At 44.7% G+C, this 20160-nt stretch overlaps 1 protein-coding gene across 1 annotated transcript; it reads right to left on the bottom strand.

Annotated features, from left to right (window-relative positions):
• Positions 1-1607: 1607 nt before the first annotated feature.
• On the bottom strand, positions 1608-18660 carry LOC131293793 (putative uncharacterized protein DDB_G0271606). Its single transcript, XM_058321854.1, has 7 exons — positions 18437-18660; positions 5061-5123; positions 4852-4990; positions 3334-4777; positions 2089-2933; positions 1873-2009; positions 1608-1803 (listed from the first exon to the last, which is right to left on the bottom strand). The coding sequence occupies exons 1-7, from the start codon at positions 18513-18515 to the stop codon at positions 1673-1675; spliced, it is 2838 nt and encodes a 945-aa protein (XP_058177837.1). The 5' UTR covers positions 18516-18660; the 3' UTR covers positions 1608-1672.
• Positions 18661-20160: the final 1500 nt, after the last annotated feature.

The following is a 20160-nucleotide window of genomic DNA, read 5'->3' as shown; positions in this document are numbered from 1 at the left end:
TGGAGATGACTAAAAAGTTCATTTCTATATTTGGCTTTTTGTGTGATTCGCTGCAACAAATCTCGATCGTTAACTAAAACTCAAATGTTTAATTGTTGAGAAAGATACATGTAATATTTTTTCATTCATTCCTTGTCATGTTTGGCACATGAAGGGTTATCTGGCTCTGGCCTCCAATACCGGAATGGTTGTCGGGCCTCTCTCGTTGGAAGCCGATCTGCATATCGACTCGGTGGTGTGCGAGTCGAGGTCTCCAATACAGTGCATCACCAGCGAATGCATTCGGGTGACCCGGGTCTTCTGATGCACAAAGAAACGTAACCCACGCTCGATCCATACGCCCCACACCGCAATCACCCCGTTTGCCACGAAATATGCACAGACTGTTGCCACCAATTGCTGGATGCGATCGGGTGCATTCGATCAAAGTGCAGTCGCATTTGCGCTGGTCTTTGCTTTCCCCTTTCAATTATTGACTCATACACACACACTAACACACACACACATATATTAGTCGAGTGGGACTGACGTTTTGTACCTTCAATGATACCGCAAAGTAGTAGGTGTGTACGGATGCATTTTGTCCGGTGCATGTAACACATGCGCGCTGAAAGTAGTGTTGATGGAGGAGAGTTTGGCACGCAAACAGCAAGGCTGCAAAAAATGACAAATTAACATAACATGTAATAGTATATTAACCTGCATTCAACCTAAACTGCATGATTAGTTTGAATCGTTATGTTCTTTTAAGCGAGCCGTTAACGTTCAAATATTTAAAAACAATGTATGCGTCGCGCTTTGCATAGTTTCAGGCGCAAATGTCAAACAGCAGTAAGATGGGGATCTAGGCCGGAGTCTCATTTCAACACTTGAGTCGGGCTTATTTCGACACTTGAGTCCATGATCTTTAAAACATGATGTAGCAACATAAAATGTTAATGTTGTAAACTAGACAACATTACCTTACTTTACCTGATTCCATTAAGAACTTTTCTCGCGCGGAGCCCTAAAACAGTCACCACTTGCTTGTCTTGAGTGTGTCTTAGCTTGGCAAGTACACCAACTATTTTCTTTCTTCATTCTATACAACTCCAATAAAAGAATAAACGAAGAAATACAAAAACAAAATTATTTCACAAATCTCCTTCCCAAGTGCTTGTTAAACATAAAATCATACTGGTTTATCAGCCGTCTTATTTACGGAGCCTACCAATAATAAACTTTCTCGTAGAACAGTTTACCGTATAACGGTTTGCTTTTTGAATGTTTCACCATCGTTCGATTCCATATATACTTCTTAGACTTCGGATAAAATATTTAACACCATTTCAGTTATAAAATATATTCGTTTTCATTCAATAAAGCATCGGTGTCACTGGAGAAAAAAACACATTCGATCAAGCGACTTCTGAGCGATCAAAGCTAAACGATCTTCGATAAATAGCAATATTGTTGTAGATTTATAATCTCCTTAAACTTTCTCCCCTTTCTCTTTAGCAATGTGTATACTTAAACAAAATACGACAAAAAACGCTCCTTCATACAGATACTGTTTTTTTTGTATAAATACAGCTTAGATTCGAAAAAGATGCTTCTTTAAACGCGATTCCCGAAGCACAAAAGTATTTAAAAGCAAAACAAATGCGTATCCTTCCACCGCGATCATTGATGATCACTGCTGAGCACAGCGTTCCTTCGACTTGCGCTTCTTCCCGTCGGCGGAGTTGTTGCGGCGCGTTCCCTGGATCGGCATGTACGGCGGGACTGGACTAGACGAACCGGGATCGGAGAATTCCAGGATGTCTAAATGGAAAAACACAATGAGTACGATATCCGTTTTTCCGACGTCCCATGCGGCACGTGTTCTCTTACCAGGTTGAGATGGATGGTTTGTGGCAGTGGAGGAGTTGAGTGAATTCGTCGCAGTTGATGTTGGCGATGGTCCCAACCCGGAACCTTGGAAAGTCGGATCGATTTTCGTCGCGATATTGTCATCCAAATATGGATTCCTGTTTGGCGACGATGGCGAGGGGATGGAACCAAATCAATATCAACAATGTTTTCTAGCAATGAAAATGAAAAACAAACCTCGAACCAGGTGATGCCAATAAACGGTTTCCTGCTGCGGCCGCCCTTTGCGGACTTCGTTGCTGGTCTCCTTGTAGATCATCTTCCGACACGGGTAGGACGTAGATTTCGTCCTCCTTTCGACCATTTTCCACCAGTCGCTGGACATTGGCGGACAGTTTGAGATTCGGTCCGACGCGCTGCTGCTGCTGCTGCTGCTGCTGACTCTGCACCTGTTGCATCATCATCAACTGTTGCTGTTGCTGTTTCTGCTGCTTTATCATGTCCACGGGGTTGGAGTAGTTTTCGTCGCTGATCGGTACGGCCCCCGGAGGACTGGATTGTTGCAGCTGCTGCTGATGATGGTGGTGGTTATAGCTTCCACCAGATCCGTGCGATGAAATGCTTCCCTGCGTTCGATGATGGCTATGAAGTGCCACCGCATCCCCTGCCGCCGTCGGTGCGGGAACCGGAGCACCGTAGTATGCCCGTGAGCTCGAGGGCACACCACCTCCCATCGATCGTTGCTGCAGAAGCTGCTGCTGTTGCATATTTTGCAGCATATCGATCGGGTTCGAGTACGAAGCATCTCCCGCGGTGTCCTCAACGGAAGCGGTTTGCTCCTGTCCGTCACCACCAGCTTCGGGCCCACTGCCCTCCTCCGGTGGTTGCTGTTGCTGCTGCTGTTGCATTCGAGCCTCCTTCTTTAGGCGAGCCTTTTCGCGGGCACGCTTTGCCTTGGCCCGTTCACGCTCCTGAAGCATTTTAGCGAGCTCCTTATCTTGTGCCTCCATTGCCACCTTGCGGTCGATGAACTCCTGGTCAAGCTCACCGCCTTCCTCTTCTTGCAGTTTTCGGGCCAGCTCCTGAGGGAGAGAGATTCAAATTATTAATCATCTATTTCATCCAATAAGTGAACGCTACTATAAATCCAAATTTTATTAATTAAAGGGTGTATCTAATTTTATGATTCTGATATCTTTAACTTTCTACCATAATCATATTGAAGATAGAATTTAACTTGAATTGTTTGAACAGACTAAACTTTTACACACTATAACGCTAAAGTTGGCGAATATATACCCATAATGATAAATTAAATGTTATCTGTAGAAAGTTCGTTCGTTCTCAAACGAGTCAGCCTCTAGTCATGGTATGAGAATATCCACATGAAGCCCAGAGAACGGACTCGCTCGAGACGAACGAAGAGAAGTCCGCTTGCCAGTGATACACTCCCTTTTCACCCAGTTCCCATGCGTTTCTTACCGCATCACGCAGTTCCTGTTCGAGCCGCATATCGATCTCAAGTATTTCATCCGGCGCCAGTCCCAAATCTTGCAGCGTTCGTATGCGATCCGTCTTATCGTAGCTGCTATTTTTCGAGTGACTCGGTGAGGCATGGGACGAATGCGGATGGTTCTGGTAGATCACGCCACCACCCGCTCCGTGCGGTTGTTGCGATTGGAAAATGTTTTTCGGAGTCGCTCCACCGTTCATATACCGATTGCTGCTGCTGCTGCTGCTCGGACCCGCTTCTCCCAGTGGGTCCGCCACCGGAGGAAGCCCACTGGACTGCATCCTTGCACCGGCGCCCGATGTTGCCCCGAGTGCCTCCTCGATGTCGTCATCATCGTACAGGTTGTAGTTGATAGGATTCGCGTTTCTTTGGACTGCCATATCCTGCCGGCGATGAGCTCCACTGGACGCACCGAGTTCGGTTGCTCGATAGGAGTTAATATCGTTACCACCGGGTGGCCGGTGGGATACCGGTGGCGGGGAAACGTACTTCTCCGGAGACATTTTATTAAAGTTCGTGTTGTTCTGATAGTCCGCCTCGGGCGGGGCCACAATGTTGTGTGTGTAGCGTGCGGAAGAGGACGACGTGGAGGACATGGGAGAAGACACCGGTCCACCACCTCTCGGTCCCGAGCCGGAGATATTGTTCAGCGTCGGTGGCAGTGGATACTGGTACTGGAAGTCATCGTTCGTGAGTGGCATATCGTACGGCCGGATGCTGTCCACCGTGTCGTCCACCAACGCGCGCGGTCCATGCCGGTACGGTTGGGGCGGCGGTGGTTGCGGTTGCTTCTTCTCCGGCGTGTGGGACTGCAGGTTAACGTTGGCGTACGACGGTGTCAGCGGTTCTTCGTCGTCCGAATACTGATGATAGTTGGCCGGCGGGCGGTTCGTGTGTTGATCCGGTGGTGTCGTAAACACCACCTCCTGGTACGCCCGGCCGTTCTGAAACACTGGCTGCGGTGGTGGCCGCTTGGGGGAGTTCAAATCCAACGACGCGTAGTGCAGATCCGGCTGACCGTTCGATCTGGCGTTGTATGCCGCACCCGAACCGGTACTAGCTGCTGGTGGGGGTGGTGAATGGGCCATAAAGTGGGACCCATTCGAGCTGTTTGTGGGGCGAGCTCCGGAACTTGTTCCGGCCGCTGCCGACGGTGGTTTGGGGTGCGTTCGGGGAGGTAACGGGAACGGGTTGGCACTGTGTGGCTCCGGTACCGGATGTTGTCGCACGGACGGTCCAGCAACGGCGCCATTTGCAGCCCCAGCTGGATGCCTCCTTTCACCCAGGAGAGCCTGCTCCTGGAGCTTGCGGACCAACATTTCGCTTCGCTCTTGCTCGAGCTGTCGCTTTAGTTTGGCCTCACGGTTCAGTTGTTCCGCGACTTCGCGTGCTACCTTTGCATCCATCTCTTCCCTGCGTAATCAAGACAAGGAGAGCAAACATCATTAAACGTTCTACACCATGTGCACCTTCTCATTTTCACTTACTGTTCGTTTATCATCTGATGGTAAAGGGCCGCCTGCCGCTCGGCATCCTCCTTCTCGCGTATCTGCTCCGAGAGTGCGGTCGGGAAGTCCTGCCGGACGATTTGGTTGCGCTGTTTATTGCCTCTGTAATGCTCACTGACTACAAAAGGGCAAAACAAAATTAATGAAAAACAAAACAAATCGCATCATTAAGGCAGTTTATCACTTACTTTCTTGGTTTTGTAGCTGAAGAGCGAGTGCTCCGTCTTCCCGCACGAGCCATTCTTTGCACACTGTAAAATAGAGAAATAAACTAGGTTAAAATTGAGGAAACAATGTGTCTCAATGCAATATGAAAATTTGCGTATGTGTAGCTTTCAATTTCCAAGCTAGTTTTGGAGGAGAACATTCTTTGAATTGTAAAATAATGAAGTAATTAGTCGCATTTTTTAAACTCTTCCATAATTAATATCCTTAACAAGTTTTCCTTGGCACAATGACACCAGTTGTAACGAAAACCTGTACCAGACTAATAATAGACGGACAGCTTGCCGGCTCCCTTTATTATCACCATTAGTCACGAGATGCATTTGTCCATGTTGTGGTGTGGAGAGACCACATCCTGCTCCAACGGAAGACACGAGACATTCGTTCTTCTTTCCTGCCTTGCCATGACGTAGAGTCGCGAAAAGATTTAAATTATGCCATCGGACAAACGTTGACCTTCGTTCCGCTGTCGATAGAGGGGGCTCGGTCTCCTCTCCACCAGAAGCCGATAGCCTTGACCGTGATGATAACAGCGACGTTGTGCGAGAGAGAGGGAGAGTGAAAACCCATAGCAACCCGCGATCGAAGATCCTGACACAGTTGGATACCTTATACTCCAAGCTTCTTCTCCACCATGCAAATGTGTCCTTGAGAAGCACATCAGGTCAATGGATCGAGAGACCGTGGACCTTGCAATCAGACGACATAAATCAACAACTTTTCCACCGGCACGGACTTGGACGTGAACTCCAAATTAGGCAGATTTTAAAGATCGGACGGAGCTGTTCTTCTGTTGTGGTATAAAAGACAATCGGGACTTTAGGAAATCGGTTCATTTTCAAATCGGATTCCGTTGTAGAAGGTTCCATTCGCGATCGCCTCAGGAAGCAAGTAAGCAGAAGGACAAAAACCAAAATGCAGAGTCTACAGGTTGCCTTCGTCGTGTTGCTTGGAGCAGTTTGTGCAATGGTGAGTAGGAAGAGTGCCTTTAACTGGGACTATTATGTGTTTAACTCTCACTTTCTTTAACTCGCTTCTGCTTGCAGGCGTTCTTCACCGAGCAGCAACACGATCTCGCCAAAATATTAGCAGACTCCTGCCACAAGGAACTCGGTGGCGACCTGCCGGAGGACTTTGCAACCAAGATGCGCCTTGGCGACCTTACCTTGGACAGTGAGACCTCGAAGGTAAGCTCTAAGGTAAAGGCGACCCTTCGATGAGTTAATCCTATGCCTGTTTTCTTCCCCTTTTCCCCCACAGTGCACCATCCAGTGCATCTTCGCCAAGGTGGGCTTCACGGATGAGAACGGTGCCGCCAACCGGGAGAAGATGGTGGTCGCGTTGTCGAGAGGCAACCCGCCCGAGAAGGCAGCAGCGTTCGCGGACAAGTGCGAGAAGACCGAGGGCGAATCGAAGTGCGACAAAGCCTTCAGTCTGTACCAGTGTTACCACAAGAATAAGTCCATTTTCGAGGAGGCCCCGAAGCCCTAAGGATCATCCGTTTGTTCATGCGCTTCCTAGTGCCATTTTGATTGTTTAGAAAGCATCACCATTACCACGTTGTTGAATAAATAATAAGAACAAACTGAACAGTTATGAGCAATCAAGTGAATTAATAGAAGGAAACTTATAATGACCCATTTTAAAAAGGGAAAATTTGGTAAATTTTAGGTGACGTTAATGCAAAATTGTGTATATAAAAGAATACCGAACAGACATAATTATGTATTAATAAACTTTTCGTCATAAGTCATCCATGAACTAAAGATGAATTGTGAAGCATTTTTTTAATAAAACATACTATATATTCTTAAATTGTTAACGAGATTACAAATTGGGTCTTACACGATAATATCACAGGCACAAAGTGCATTTAAGGACAGCTGGATCGATCACTATATGGTTGTTTCCAAGGATATGGATGATGTAGATCGCATATAAACGAAGCACTACTCATCCCGCGGAGTACTGGAAAACGAAGACACTGAAACGAGTACTGACACCCTGGAACTTCATTGCTGATGCCTTGCTGCAGCAGCAGGGCTCAGGAGGTAATGACACGAGTGCAAGAGGTGATCTTGTGGTCCAGAGTATCACATTGAACACGAAACATACAGGACGATGAACGTCCCATCTGCATTAGCAGCACGCCATGTGGAAGCTTGCCATTTGCAACAAGCGTCCTATGAAACGTCTTAGTGAACGAGTGTTTCTTGATTGTGTCGGGAACGCAGGCGAGTTGCTGAACGACGCTCCGAAGGCATGGATACGTCGTTGGAATCGCTGTGATGGCAACGCGAGCTATCGGGGTGGGATCCGTATTCCGCAGGAACCACTCCAGAAGAGAGACCCAATCAGGCTAGTTACCTTAGGTATGTGCATTGCGCGTGAGCCAACGACCGACGCAACAAACCACAGCTTCGGCTACAAGAAGATGTTGACCAAAACCACCTTCAGCAAACATTTGATTATAAAAAAAAATAGCTCCAATATTTCATATAACGATGCAAACCAATTTTCATGAGTTGGTGAATTTCAAGTTTGTTAAACTTTGAATTGTTGACCAATATTATTTGATAAATTTGCTAACTTGCCTCTTGTTGTAAACTTAAGCCGTAAATACTTCTGAAAACAGGGAGCAAATCCTATAAGACCAGTGTATATGTGCTGTCGTGGACATTAATCATGGGATGCATTTTTCGACATCATGGGGTTCAATGTCGAGAAAACGTTAGATAAATAATTCGGGCAGACGATGCGCTCGCCAACAAATCGGCAAACTCATGACCAGGGATGCGAATTGACTTAAAGAAGAGGCTGAAAGTAATGTTTTGCACATTAATGTCCCAGCATGTTCCTGCTGTTTCCAGCGAGCTGTATGAATATTATTCTGAGCCTCTGGTTATGCTACATAAGAATGGATACATTATCGTGGATTATATTGTGCCAGGGTTTTGGGTAGTGCCAACGGGAAAATATTTTCTCCAAGGGTATAAAAGACAATCTGAACCATGCTCAAGCAGTTCATTTTAGAATCAAACGTCGGTAAGAAAGGGTTCCTTTCATCAATACCAGGGATTCAAGGAAACGAATCATTCACCATGCAGAGTCTTAAAGTCGCGTTCATCGTTCTGCTCGGTGCCATCTGTGCTATGGTAAGTGAAAATTTTAATTTTTACCGCTTTTCTAACATACCTGGTACAAGTGTAACATTCTACGATTGTGGAAAAACAGGCTCGCATCACGGAGGAACTGCAAAGTCTCTCTAAAACGCTGACCGAATCATGCCACGAGGAGCTGGGAGGCGAACTGCCGGAAAACTTCGGCGCAAGGATGAGTCTAGAGTACATCAAGCTGAACAGTGAGACTGCGAAGGTAAGATGCCTACAGTATTAGATCCTTTATTCATTTCGCTAATCTAATCAAATCCCTCTTTGTTTCTGTTTTCCCTAGTGCCACGTTCACTGTCTTTCCATGAAGCTGGGTACACTTCACGAGGATGGTACAATCAACAAGCCGAAGCTGACTGAAACTTTGGCGACGAGCAATCCGATCGAGAGGGTGGAAGAGCTCGTAGAACTCTGCGCTAAGCTGACGGAGGGCGAAACGAAGTGTCAAAGGGCGTACAGTGTGTACGAGTGTTACCACAAAAACAAGCACATTTTGGATGGGGCGGCAAAGCCTGAAGATATGGCGAACGAGGTGTCTACGACCAGTACTTCTACAACTGAACCGTAAAGGATTGTTATAAATCCATCATGAAGCAACACGACGAATTAATGTACTTACAAAAAAAGGAACATATGAATAAATAATTGCACAACGAAATATATTCAGCCTTTGAATATTTTTCGCCACTTTTCGACATCATGGGGTTCAATGTCGAGAAATCGTTAGATAAATAATTCGGGCAGACGATGCGCTCGCCAACAAATCGGCAAACTCACGAACAGGGACGCTAATTGACTTAAAGAAGAGGCTGAAGATAATGTTTTGCACATTAATGTCTCCGCATGTCCTTGCTGTTTCCAACGAGCTGTATGAATATTATGTTCAACCTCTGGTTTAGGATGGTTATGCACTACAAGAATGGATACATTATCGTGGTTTATATTGTGCCAGGGCTTTGGGCAGCGGGAAAATATTTTCTCCAAGGGTATAAAAGACAATCTGAACCATGCTCAAGCAGTTCATTTTAGAATCAAACGTCGGCAAGGAACGTTCCTTTTATCAATACCAGGGATTCAAGGAGACGAATCATCACCATGCAGAGTCTTAAAGTCGCGTTCATCGTTCTGCTCGGTGCCATCTGTGCTATGGTAAGTGAAAATTATATTTTTACCGCTTTTCTAACATACCCGGTACAAGTGTAACATTCTATGATGGTGGAAAAACAGGCTCGCGTCGCGAAGGAACTGCACAGTCTCTCTAAAACGCTGACCGAATCATGCCACGAGAAGTTGGGAGGTGAACTGCCGGAAAACTTCGGCGCAAGAATAAGCCGAGAGTACATCAAGCTGAACAGTGAGACTGCGAAGGTAAGCTCCCCTTCTTTTAGATGTCTACAGTTTTAGATCCTTTATTCATTTTGTTAATCTAAACAAATCCCTCTTTGTTTCTGCTTCCCTTAGTGCCACGTTCACTGTCTTTCGATGAAGCTGGGTACACTACACGAGGATGGTACAATCAACAAGCCGAAGCTGACTGAAACTTTGGCGACGAGCAATCCGATCGAGAGGGTGGAAGAGCTCGTAGAACTCTGCGCTAAGCTGACGAAGGGCGAAACGAAGTGTCAAAGGGCGTACAGTGCGTACGAGTGTTACCACAAAAACAAGCACATTTTGGATGGGGCGACAAAGCCTGAAGATATGGCGAACGATGTGTCTACGACCAGTACTTCTACAACTGAATCGTGAAGGATTGTTAATAATCCATCATGAAGCAACACGACGAATTAATGTACTTACATTGATGTATTCGAGTTTTTTCAACGACGTAAAGAGTGACCAAAATAAATGCAAATAAAATCTTGGTAGGAGCTTGGTTGTCCGAGACCCGCTAGAAGAGAATGCATTCTTCGTGCAAAAAAAGGTGGATATACAAAGAGCAAATTAAGCATTAAATCTCGTTTAGTTAAAAGTAAAAGCTTTAAAGAATATTTTAACTATCAAAAACATAAAAGAATTTTTTTTATGAGAGGCAAAAATAGAGTAGGTCAAAATAGCGACAAAACATGTGTTGGGGAATTTAAAATATGTGAATTGAAATACATGCTTAAATAGTTTCTCTACATTACCATACCAAGTTTATCGTTATATAATACGAGAATAAAACGCTACTACGAGGAAACAACAAATTGGAGTTCAATAAAAACAAACATTTCATCGGATATTACAAACAGTCACATCTACTTCCGCGTAACTTCTGTTCGCCCGGTTTTTGTGTCTTTGAATACCACATCAGACCATTAACCTTCTGCAGGGGTCGTTAAAGATGCACTTAATGTTATCACATTGCAATTATAAGCACTCTAGATGAGGCCATTTAAAATGTCCTTTCTGCAGTATAAAAGCTGATGGCGTTAGGCTGAACCACATTATATCAAAGTTGGATCTAAACGTATAAGCTACCTGTTTAGCGATTGTCAGCAGAATAAGCAGTTATCATGCAGATTCTAAAGGTTGTGTTTGTCGTTGTACTTGGTGTGGTTGGTACCATGGTGAGTACAAAACGGTGCCTACGATCATATGATGGATATACTATCACACACTGTGTTTCGGTTCATAGTCCCGTCTCACCGAAGAGCAGCACAGGCACACAAAAATGTTTGCCTTGGAATGCCAGGATGAGCTCGGAAGCGTTGTGTCGCCGGACTTCGCTTCCCGGATGAGCCACGAGATGATCGTCCTGAACGACGAGGGCGATATGGTATGCTACACTCACCTTTCGTAAGCCTTATTATTAGTGAAAATTCTTATTTTTAAATATTTCCGATTCCTATACGCACAGTGCCATGTGCAGTGCATTTTTCTCAAGATCGGTGTCGTGCACCCGGACGGTGAAGCCAACGAGAAAGGGGTGTTCCGGGAGCTGTCGGCGGCGAACACGGCCGAGAAGGCGCAACTGGTGACGGACCTGTGCCTGAAGCAGGTTGGAGGCACATCGAAGTGCTCAAAGGCGTACAGTCTGTACGAGTGCTACCACCAGAACAAGCACATGCTCCTCTAGGTTGCGAAGTCTTCGAACCTTCTAAAAGTGATCTGTTTTTTTTTAAATGATTGTAATGAAGTTATATGAAGTCTGGATTGCCCGCACGGTCAATGGAAAGTGGAACACAGTTTTGGAAAAGATAAAATGACAAATAAAAAGGCTTTCGATTTTAAATATGCCATGGCATGGGAATAAAACCTTAGGAACATGGATTTATTATTTAAATTTTTTTCACTTCAATAATGTAACTATGCACATCATGCAAAAATAATAGGAATAAATCGCAATAGTAGCGGAGTACCTTTCTAAGCAATAGACATAAATAAGATGCTTTGGAAATATTATCACATAGCATCGGTCGCATACGTTATAAAGGACTTACAATGTACGACAAGGCTTACAATGTACGCCTATATTGAAACTTTATCAGCTTCAAAATGGTTTCAGATTAATTGATGAAAAATGTATGTGTCCTTACATATGATAAGGAAACATAAATTTTCTTAGCAATTTCATTTTTTGAATCTTTGATTAATAGATAAAGTGGTACTATTTTTTTATATGAACTATCAAAATACATTTTTTAAATAAACTATAAACGTGTGAAACGGATTGTTCTAACATTCTAAGCTGCAAAAAGCAAAATAGTTATGGGAGTTCAAAAAAGTGTGGCATAAAAATATGGCTTTGCTAATGATTATTTCCCCTAATGTACGTTTTTGAATATAAAAAAAGGTTTCAATTAACAATGAAGTTTAAATATTTTTTGCAAAGCTATACGTCTTCAGACAGGGACTATTGAGAGGATCTAGCTTCAAGGTTGCACGAACAATTGCTAAATTTTGCAACTCATGGTCGGCTCTGGTTGCAAAATATACCAATAAAAACCCAATCTTCGGACTGATTCGACCACGGTCCTGGTTCAAGATAAGTGAGAAACATTAGCAAACCGCCATGGAGCATCGCTGGTGCAAATTTAATAATTAGGGGAAAATGAGGCAAGATGAAACGATGAAAATTTTTAATTTAAAAATTATCGACCTGCTGCTTTTTGTTCCCCAGCTTGGTCCAATTTGTCCCATAGCAACAATATTTTGCGAGGCTTAATGTTGTCTAGAACTGGGAGAAATAAGTGTTTTGCGTGCGGAAAGCGTGCACAATACCACACCTTACCTGGTGTACTTGTCCAGTTTCGGTGAAGTATCATCGAGCCTCGTCATCGACAAGCCTTCATTTTCAATCACTTATGCACATTAGCCGTATCGATGTGAAGTGAACATAGTTTTTGTTAGCCAAAATCAATCAACTTCGGTGGCCTGTGCTGGGATATAAAAGACACCCGTCAGAGGATCACCTCATTTTCAAATCAAACTTTAGTGAAGACGGTTTTCGTACGAGGAAACAACCACCAGGATCACCATGCAGTTTGTAAAGATTGCTTTCGTTGCCTTGCTGGGTGTAGTTTTGGCTGCGGTAAGTAGAAAATATAAGCTAGCACCAACAAACAGTCTGTACGTTTGTGTGTCTATCACATGCAGGAAAAATTCTCCGACGAACAGTACAAGCTCGCCAAAAATCTGGCCGACTCGTGCCACGCGGAGCTGGGAGGCGACCTGCCGGAGAACTTCGGAACCCGCATTGGACACGAATTTTTCGATCTGCCTGGTGAAGATTCTAAGGTATGATTGACCTGCTTGTTTAAGTTCGCATAGTGGTATGAACATGTCAGTGGACTAGTTTGTATTTTGTTTTCGTTTTCACCCGCACAGTGCAACGTTCACTGCATTTTCCACAAGCTGGGCACCGTAAACGCGGACGGAACCGTCAACCGGGACGGGCTTCTCAAACAGCTGACTGTGGGCAATAGCATCGAGAAGTCGGAAGAATTCGCTGATCTGTGCGTGAAGAAGAACAAAGGCGAAACGAAGTGCCAACGGGCGTACAGTCTGTATCAGTGCTTCCACAAGAATAAATCGATGCTTGGCCAGGCCCCGAAGGCTTAACATCTTCACCGATCGCTCGCGAGTCGAAGAAAGTGATGGTGAAATGATAAATCGTCAAACAGACTTGTGTATATGAAATGCTGAAATTACCGGCACAATGAGTTAACAAATCTGATAATCAAATCTTCAGAAAGATCGAACTGTCAACATTTTTATTAAACTAACAGTTGAATAAAGAAAAACCTAGGTTCAATCATAAATCATCGATAGTGAATCAATGTTTGAGCTGAGAGTTGTCCAAATATAATTAGAAATGAAGTGCAAACATTATTCATTTTTATAATATGAATAAACTTATTTGCCTACGTGTCATTCAACAGAAGAGAATTAATAAGACTTGCAATTGTGGGAAAAACATGTCTCTGCTGTATTCACAATCTCAGCAACTGTTTCCTCCTTAACAATCCTTAGTTATCCAATCCCGTTCCATTACTTCTTACATAGATTTTTATCTCTATCAAAGGCTTCCTGTCACAGGAACTGGGAAGAAAGTTGAAAATAATCTGACAAGTCAATTAGCGGCCGGCTTCAAAAAGGATACACATTGAAAACCGCTATCCTACGTACATGTAACCCATTTATGGAGTGCATTAACGCCTTACGATGCACAGATGGTGCGATGGTTTGTCTGCAATGGATGCCACATACATCAACATTGAACAAGATTTTTAAATATTTTCATATCCACTTGTATCCACGAGAAGAAGCTAGCTGAAGGCAATTTATCAACAAGCACGTTTCCGAAGAAATCCTTCTTTTATTCCATCTTAAGTGCCGGTGCGGGTACGGCTTAACTTGTTTTGCCACCACGTCTTATCAGCTAGACTCTCTTCCGGTCGAGTGAACGAACTGGTTTTTTGATTCGTTAGGTTTCTGTTCCCACGCTGACGCGGTTTGTCGCCCCGGCCGCTTCTCAACTCAACTCAAACATTTATTCATAAATTTTTCGTACACATTTTCAGTTTTCTCTAAAGAGATCGATCTTTATTGCTTCGAAGAAAATGAAAAATTACGCTGCGCGGTGGGAGTTTGCACCTTTTACTTTCAAACGCAACCCCCTGACGGTTGATCGCAGCGATAGCACTCGGTACACGGATCCTCTAATCTTCTACAACGATCCCGGCCTTCATGCAACCGGTCCAACCCCTTCTATATCCACTGGGACAGGTAAAAGCGGTGAGCAAGCCGAGAAAACCCCCTAAGAAAACATTCCTTTCCGCAACGGCACCGAACGGAACTTGGGGGTCGCTTACCGGTGAGAAATCCCTTTCGTGGCCAGCTTTACTGCAGGTTTTCCGGCCCGTGAAGTGCAGTGTGCGTCGTACATTTACAGTAAAACTGCCAACCCGGGTCCGGCGGGAAACGGGTTTAATTTTGAATGAAATGAAAGTCTTTTTTCCACCCGCAGACACATAACGGGAATGATGGAATCGGCGCCGGTTGATCGTAAAGTTTGCGATCTGTGATCAAATGGTGGTTCGCGATACGTTTTTTTTCAAGTATCTGGAAATCCGTTTAAAAATATGTCCGCATAAAGATATGATTTAAAATCAGGAAAACAAAGGGAAACATCTTCGAGCGAACCATCTGGTTTGCCAAAGAAACTGTTCAGCTAACCCTCGCAGATCGTACGCGCATTCCTCCAGTTCCAACTGGTTCCACCGTTCCGAAGCAAAGCCAACCGACCGGTAGTTGTTCGCCCCGATCGCTTCGGTCGGTCGGTCAATGCACCGTGCGGGAATTTTCTCAAATTATGAAAATGGAAAATGAAACACACGTCCACGGGCGAGCTGTGCGCCGGGTCGGAATTGAATTGCGAGTTCCCTCGGTGCGGGTTTGATGGTGGCAATGTTGGATGGAAAAATAGAAGTAGTAATAATAGGAAACCAGTAGCAAAAGTAAAGACTAAATACGAGCGCAGATAAAACATCTGGAGCAACAGCGAGGCAGTAAAATGTTACACCAATGGAGATATGCAGAATGGCCTTCCCAACGTTGGGAATCGGTTGAATTTCGAGAGCCGACTGATTATTTATTTTTTTGTTTTCTCGATCGATCTGCCTTTGCGAGAGTGATAGCGGTTCGTGTCGGTTCGATTGTTTTCCGGGAAGAAAGAAAAGATGCACTTCAACACGCGGGTTGGAAACGCAAACCCCGTGGAATGACCGAGTCGAGGGGTGAGTTTTGTTTTTGTGAGATGCAAGTGAGAGTAAAAGTAAATGATTGGGTGTTTCGGGTGAAAGTGAATCCCCTTCGGGAGCAACCACGTGCATGCAACCACTTCAAGCTTTCCACACGATAATTACTACCAACCGAAAATATTGGAAAAAAAAAACTGAACTTCACCAAACCGAAATGAATGAGCAACAACGAAAATAGTTGTCCGAAAGAAAGACAATGGTCCCCTTTTTTGCGCTAAGTGGGGCTGGGAAAGGTGTAAAAACGATTTTCCGGCCAAACAAAGAAAACCCCATGGCCATTGAACCATGGCGTAGGTAACGGTTGCGGGAATTTGAAGATCGTGTTGATGCCGGAAGCCGAGTGATCCGAGTAACATCCATAACTCCCGTCCGACTTCCCAATCGAGCCGCAACGCTGAGAAGGAGGACAAACATGAAAATCCATTGCCATGGCTCTGGCTAACGATCAGCTAAAAATAACAAGCCCTTCGAGCACCGAGCCAAGCCCGTTGACTGCGACGATGACGATGATGAACGACCAACCGAAACGATGAATTCAGTATGCGCCTTTGCAGTGCAATGCAGCTAAAAATATTGCTCTGGAGCGAAGGAAAGCATAGAAAGCAGGGGAGGGCAAAGAGCAAAGTCTCTTAACTGACGCCGTCTGCCGGCTTGATGAGCTGAGATGTGGTTTAGGGTTTCCTTTCGGTTGGTTAGGAAGTGCCTCCACTCCAGACGCAACGTTTTCCGAGGGGGCGATCGAGTCCGGGAAAATGGGAGAAAGGTTCATTGCCATCGTGCTTGGGTGGTGTTGCACTTGAACGTACTCCGGTTTAGACATCAATTTGATTACAAATGCTATAACCATGTGATATAATCGGGTGATCGAACTAAAGGGTCGGATCAGAACAAAAGGTTTCATTTGATAAGTATACCGCAAACATGTGAGAGCTCAATTTTCAAACCTTTTTTTTTGTATACAGTACTGTAGTAAATACCGTAAAAGGGGGAAAAAGTACAGTTCCATAAATAGGCCAGAGTATGTTCCATTACACTTTGACACGCCGACTTTCCCAAAAGGGTCCCGAGAAGAAAATGGAGTTATTTTAGTTTGTCAACACATTGGTTTGAAATTAAATCAATGCACGACACGATAATTAATGCCGTTGTATTTACAAATGACACTTATTGGTGGCGTTGATGGACTGAAACATATCGTTTGGGAAAATAGCTGGCGATCTCGGGTATGCTTTAACACACCTTAGACTAGACAGTATTTATTATAAAAGTAGGGGGCATCTATACAATTTTGGAAATGGTTTGGAGTATCGCGAAGTCTAGTTCGCAACGATTTATGGAAATTTTAAGCCTAATAATTAATACTTAGAAAAGAACTGAGAATTTAATTTAGTGGAGAGGGCGTGCTTTTAAATTAAAATTAATAAATTACTAAACCTCCGAAGATGGTAAATTGAAGAGGTTTACAGAGTTTTAATCTTCTAAAGGGTAGGCAATTTTAAATAATTTTTTAAGGAACATGGAAACATGTCAATGAAAGTAGTAGTGTTCTCAGCCCATGAAGATATTGTGTTGCTGAAATTAAACAAGACAAAATCCGCCAATGCTTGATATGTACTAGTGAAAGAAAAGTCTCATCGGTATTGGCATGGCCGCAACGCTACGTAAGAAATCTATTACGCATCTGGCCGAATCGATGGAATCAAAGACGACCGTCTGTATTTGATTTAGCGATGCACGTACAACGCGATCGTTCTGTTTGCCTCGGCTCTGTGTCATGCCAGACCGGGCGGGAAGTAGTTTTGATTTCAAACACCAGCTGACTAAACAGGAACTGAAGGAAAACGACGGAGCCAAACGCCTGGTATCAGCATAAATCGTGTCAAGCTCATTCTATCTGCCATGTTCTTGGGGTTCTTATCAATACTTCTTCAGCTGGCGCGAAGTGACATGTCGGATGGGCAAACACAAGAAAACGATGAAAACGGGGAGTGCTGTTTCTGTCGACATCGACATTTAACGAACCGTTTGATTTCCCACCATCCCGACCTGCAACTTGGCTGGGAATGATTTCCTTCGAGCCCATAATTTTCCGGCCTGTAGACAAGCCATTACGAGGTGGATACAATCTAAAAATTCCCTCCCATGATGGCAACCGGTGTACAAAGTCCAACTTTATGGGGTACGCTCCGAGGTGGGTTTGCGAAAACGGGATAACAAATTGTCTCCAATTAAAAGTCCACGCGTAGTCTGAATTAAATTAAAAATCACCAGCCAACGGACCAAGTCTGCGAACCGGGGTGGGTGATTGACTGAGATCCAGATCGCTTTATGGCGCCCCCAAACAACCCGCTACCCTTCCTCGTTCCTATGGGACGAATCAATTCCACGTGACCTCTCCTGCGTGCGGGACAGGGTGGTGAAAGCGCACCCGCTCCTCACGCCCGCCTGGGACGGAACGTTTCTCTCGTTAGTTCGAAACAGTAGTTCAAAGCAAACGCGACAGCAATTAATTTGATCCCATATTGAGTACCGAGAAGGAGTGCGTTTATTCGCACACAGACCGCTTTCGCCTGCCGGCCGTTTGTTTTGCTTCGGTATCACCAATTTTGATGACTTATGTTTTTGACTTAATTTTTATAACGACTTATGCTTCCCAAGCCCTGTTTGATAAGCTCCACCCCGGAATGGCACACCTTCTAATAGGCCGTTATCGGGTTTAATGGTAATCGCCGAAATTGATTAGATAACCCCGACCTAACAGAAAAAAAACATCCGATGAATGTTAGGGTGACGCAAACAAACAAACAACCGAACAGAAGAAGACAAGTTTTTAGACGAGGAAAGTGCGCTCGGACGGAGGGTGTGCAGCAAGGGGAGGGTGGATTGAAAAGGGGGTTGGGGAGCATAACAGGACACCGAACTTACCTTCCGTCACACGGCCACTCTTCGGGAACGTGTCCGTCACCTTCATGTCCGGCATTTCGGTGATCGAGAAATGTGCCATGTTTCGCTGTTTTTGTTTCGTTTTTGTTTGCTTTTTGGTTTTGGTGGTCACCTCGGAAAGTCACTGTTTTTCGAACCTGTTGCGTTTGGCGCCGTTCTGGGAACTTTCACTCACCCTCTGGACCGGGGGAGAGTACACAGAGAAAAGGGGGTGGGAGACTGCGCGGAAAAGAAAGAAATAAAGAGTGAGAGAGATACAAAGATACAGAGAGATGTAGAGAAAGTCTGCCGAACGTTCTTTTTGTTTTCCTCTGGCCTTCTAGATGGTTTAACTTCCGCCGTTTTATGCTTTTTGATAAGTTTCGCGAATGATTCGGGAGCAGCTGACGGTGGTTCGTAATTAACCAGCTCATTGGACCGTTACGTGGATTGCATGTGGACTTTATAATACGTTTTCTTCTGTCCCATTTGCAAGACTGTTGGTTTTGGTCGACAAAATTTTACTTCAACCTGCCAATCAACGAGATCACATTACACACACACTCGGTGCAGGATGGAATTGTAAAGAACCAACAGCAGAGGGTAGCACATGCACCCAAGCAGGCCTGGAAACAATATTCATTAAATGAATCGACGACTCTGCACCCTCCTCCGAGAGGCCAGTTACGATCGAGCGGAATGTTTACATTCACTGGCACGGCACGGCGACACACCCTTTTCCGAGCTGCCCTTGCGGATGACCTCGTTAGGAAACCGTTTCCGGCACGTTTACGGAACACCGTCGATCCCGGCGTCACCGTGTCGTTCTCCGCCGAAAACAAAAGCCCAATCCCAGCGAGAGGAGACACCGTATTCGTTGGACAGTTCTGGTGCGGCCGGGTGAAATTTCACTTCGATTAAAGCGCGAGGAAACTCGTTCCGGCTCGCTTCACAACAATCGATGCCGGCCAGGAAAAATAACACCCGCGATTGTCGTCTGGTGCGAGACCGACATTTTGTTGCAAACTTCACTGAAACTCGCGTGCAATCGGCAATTAGCATAACCTGAATCGCGTCGCACTCCAAAACAAAAGCACGGTTTTATTTGCATGCTTGTTGGCCTTTTTTCCACTGCATTTCATCACCCAAACTTCCGAAGAGAAAGTAGCATCACCGTCAACGTCACACACAGTTTAGCCCGAACGATCCGCACGGACCGAAAGCGAAGCACATGCACCGATTACTGAAGGGTAAGCAAAAGATTGCTCTGACACATATTTGGACGATTAAAGGGAACTATCGAATAGTGCACTCGTTACTTTTTCCTCCAAACAACGCCAAATGACGCCGCCGTCGTAATCCGCGCGAAGCTTGCCGTAAACGAACTGCACGCGACGAAAGCAGAAACACAACAAAACGCCGCGTCCCGCATTGACAGCTGTTTCATGTTGCTGTCCTCTGTTTACCGGTTTCATGACCTTCTGCTGCATAAAACACGCGAATCGGTAAAATGCATCTGGTATGAATGCCAAAATTGCCGATTTGTTTGTAGCTTTTTAGTCCTTGGACCTATTTTTACAACAGACCCCTTAAATGAAAGGTCTTTTAAAGTCAAACATATTTGTCAAAGAAAACATGTTTCTAACTGTTTTAGTTTTTGAGAAAATTACCATATAAGAGAGAAAGAGGCAGCTAGAGTTCTCAAATTTTCCTTCCCACTTCAGCTG

Source organism: Anopheles ziemanni, chromosome 2 (assembly GCF_943734765.1).
Source record: "Anopheles ziemanni chromosome 2, idAnoZiCoDA_A2_x.2, whole genome shotgun sequence".
NCBI classification, from domain to species: Eukaryota; Metazoa; Arthropoda; class Insecta; order Diptera; family Culicidae; genus Anopheles; species Anopheles ziemanni.
Note: the sequence above shows the minus strand (reverse complement) of the source record. Positions and strands in the feature narration are given on the sequence as shown.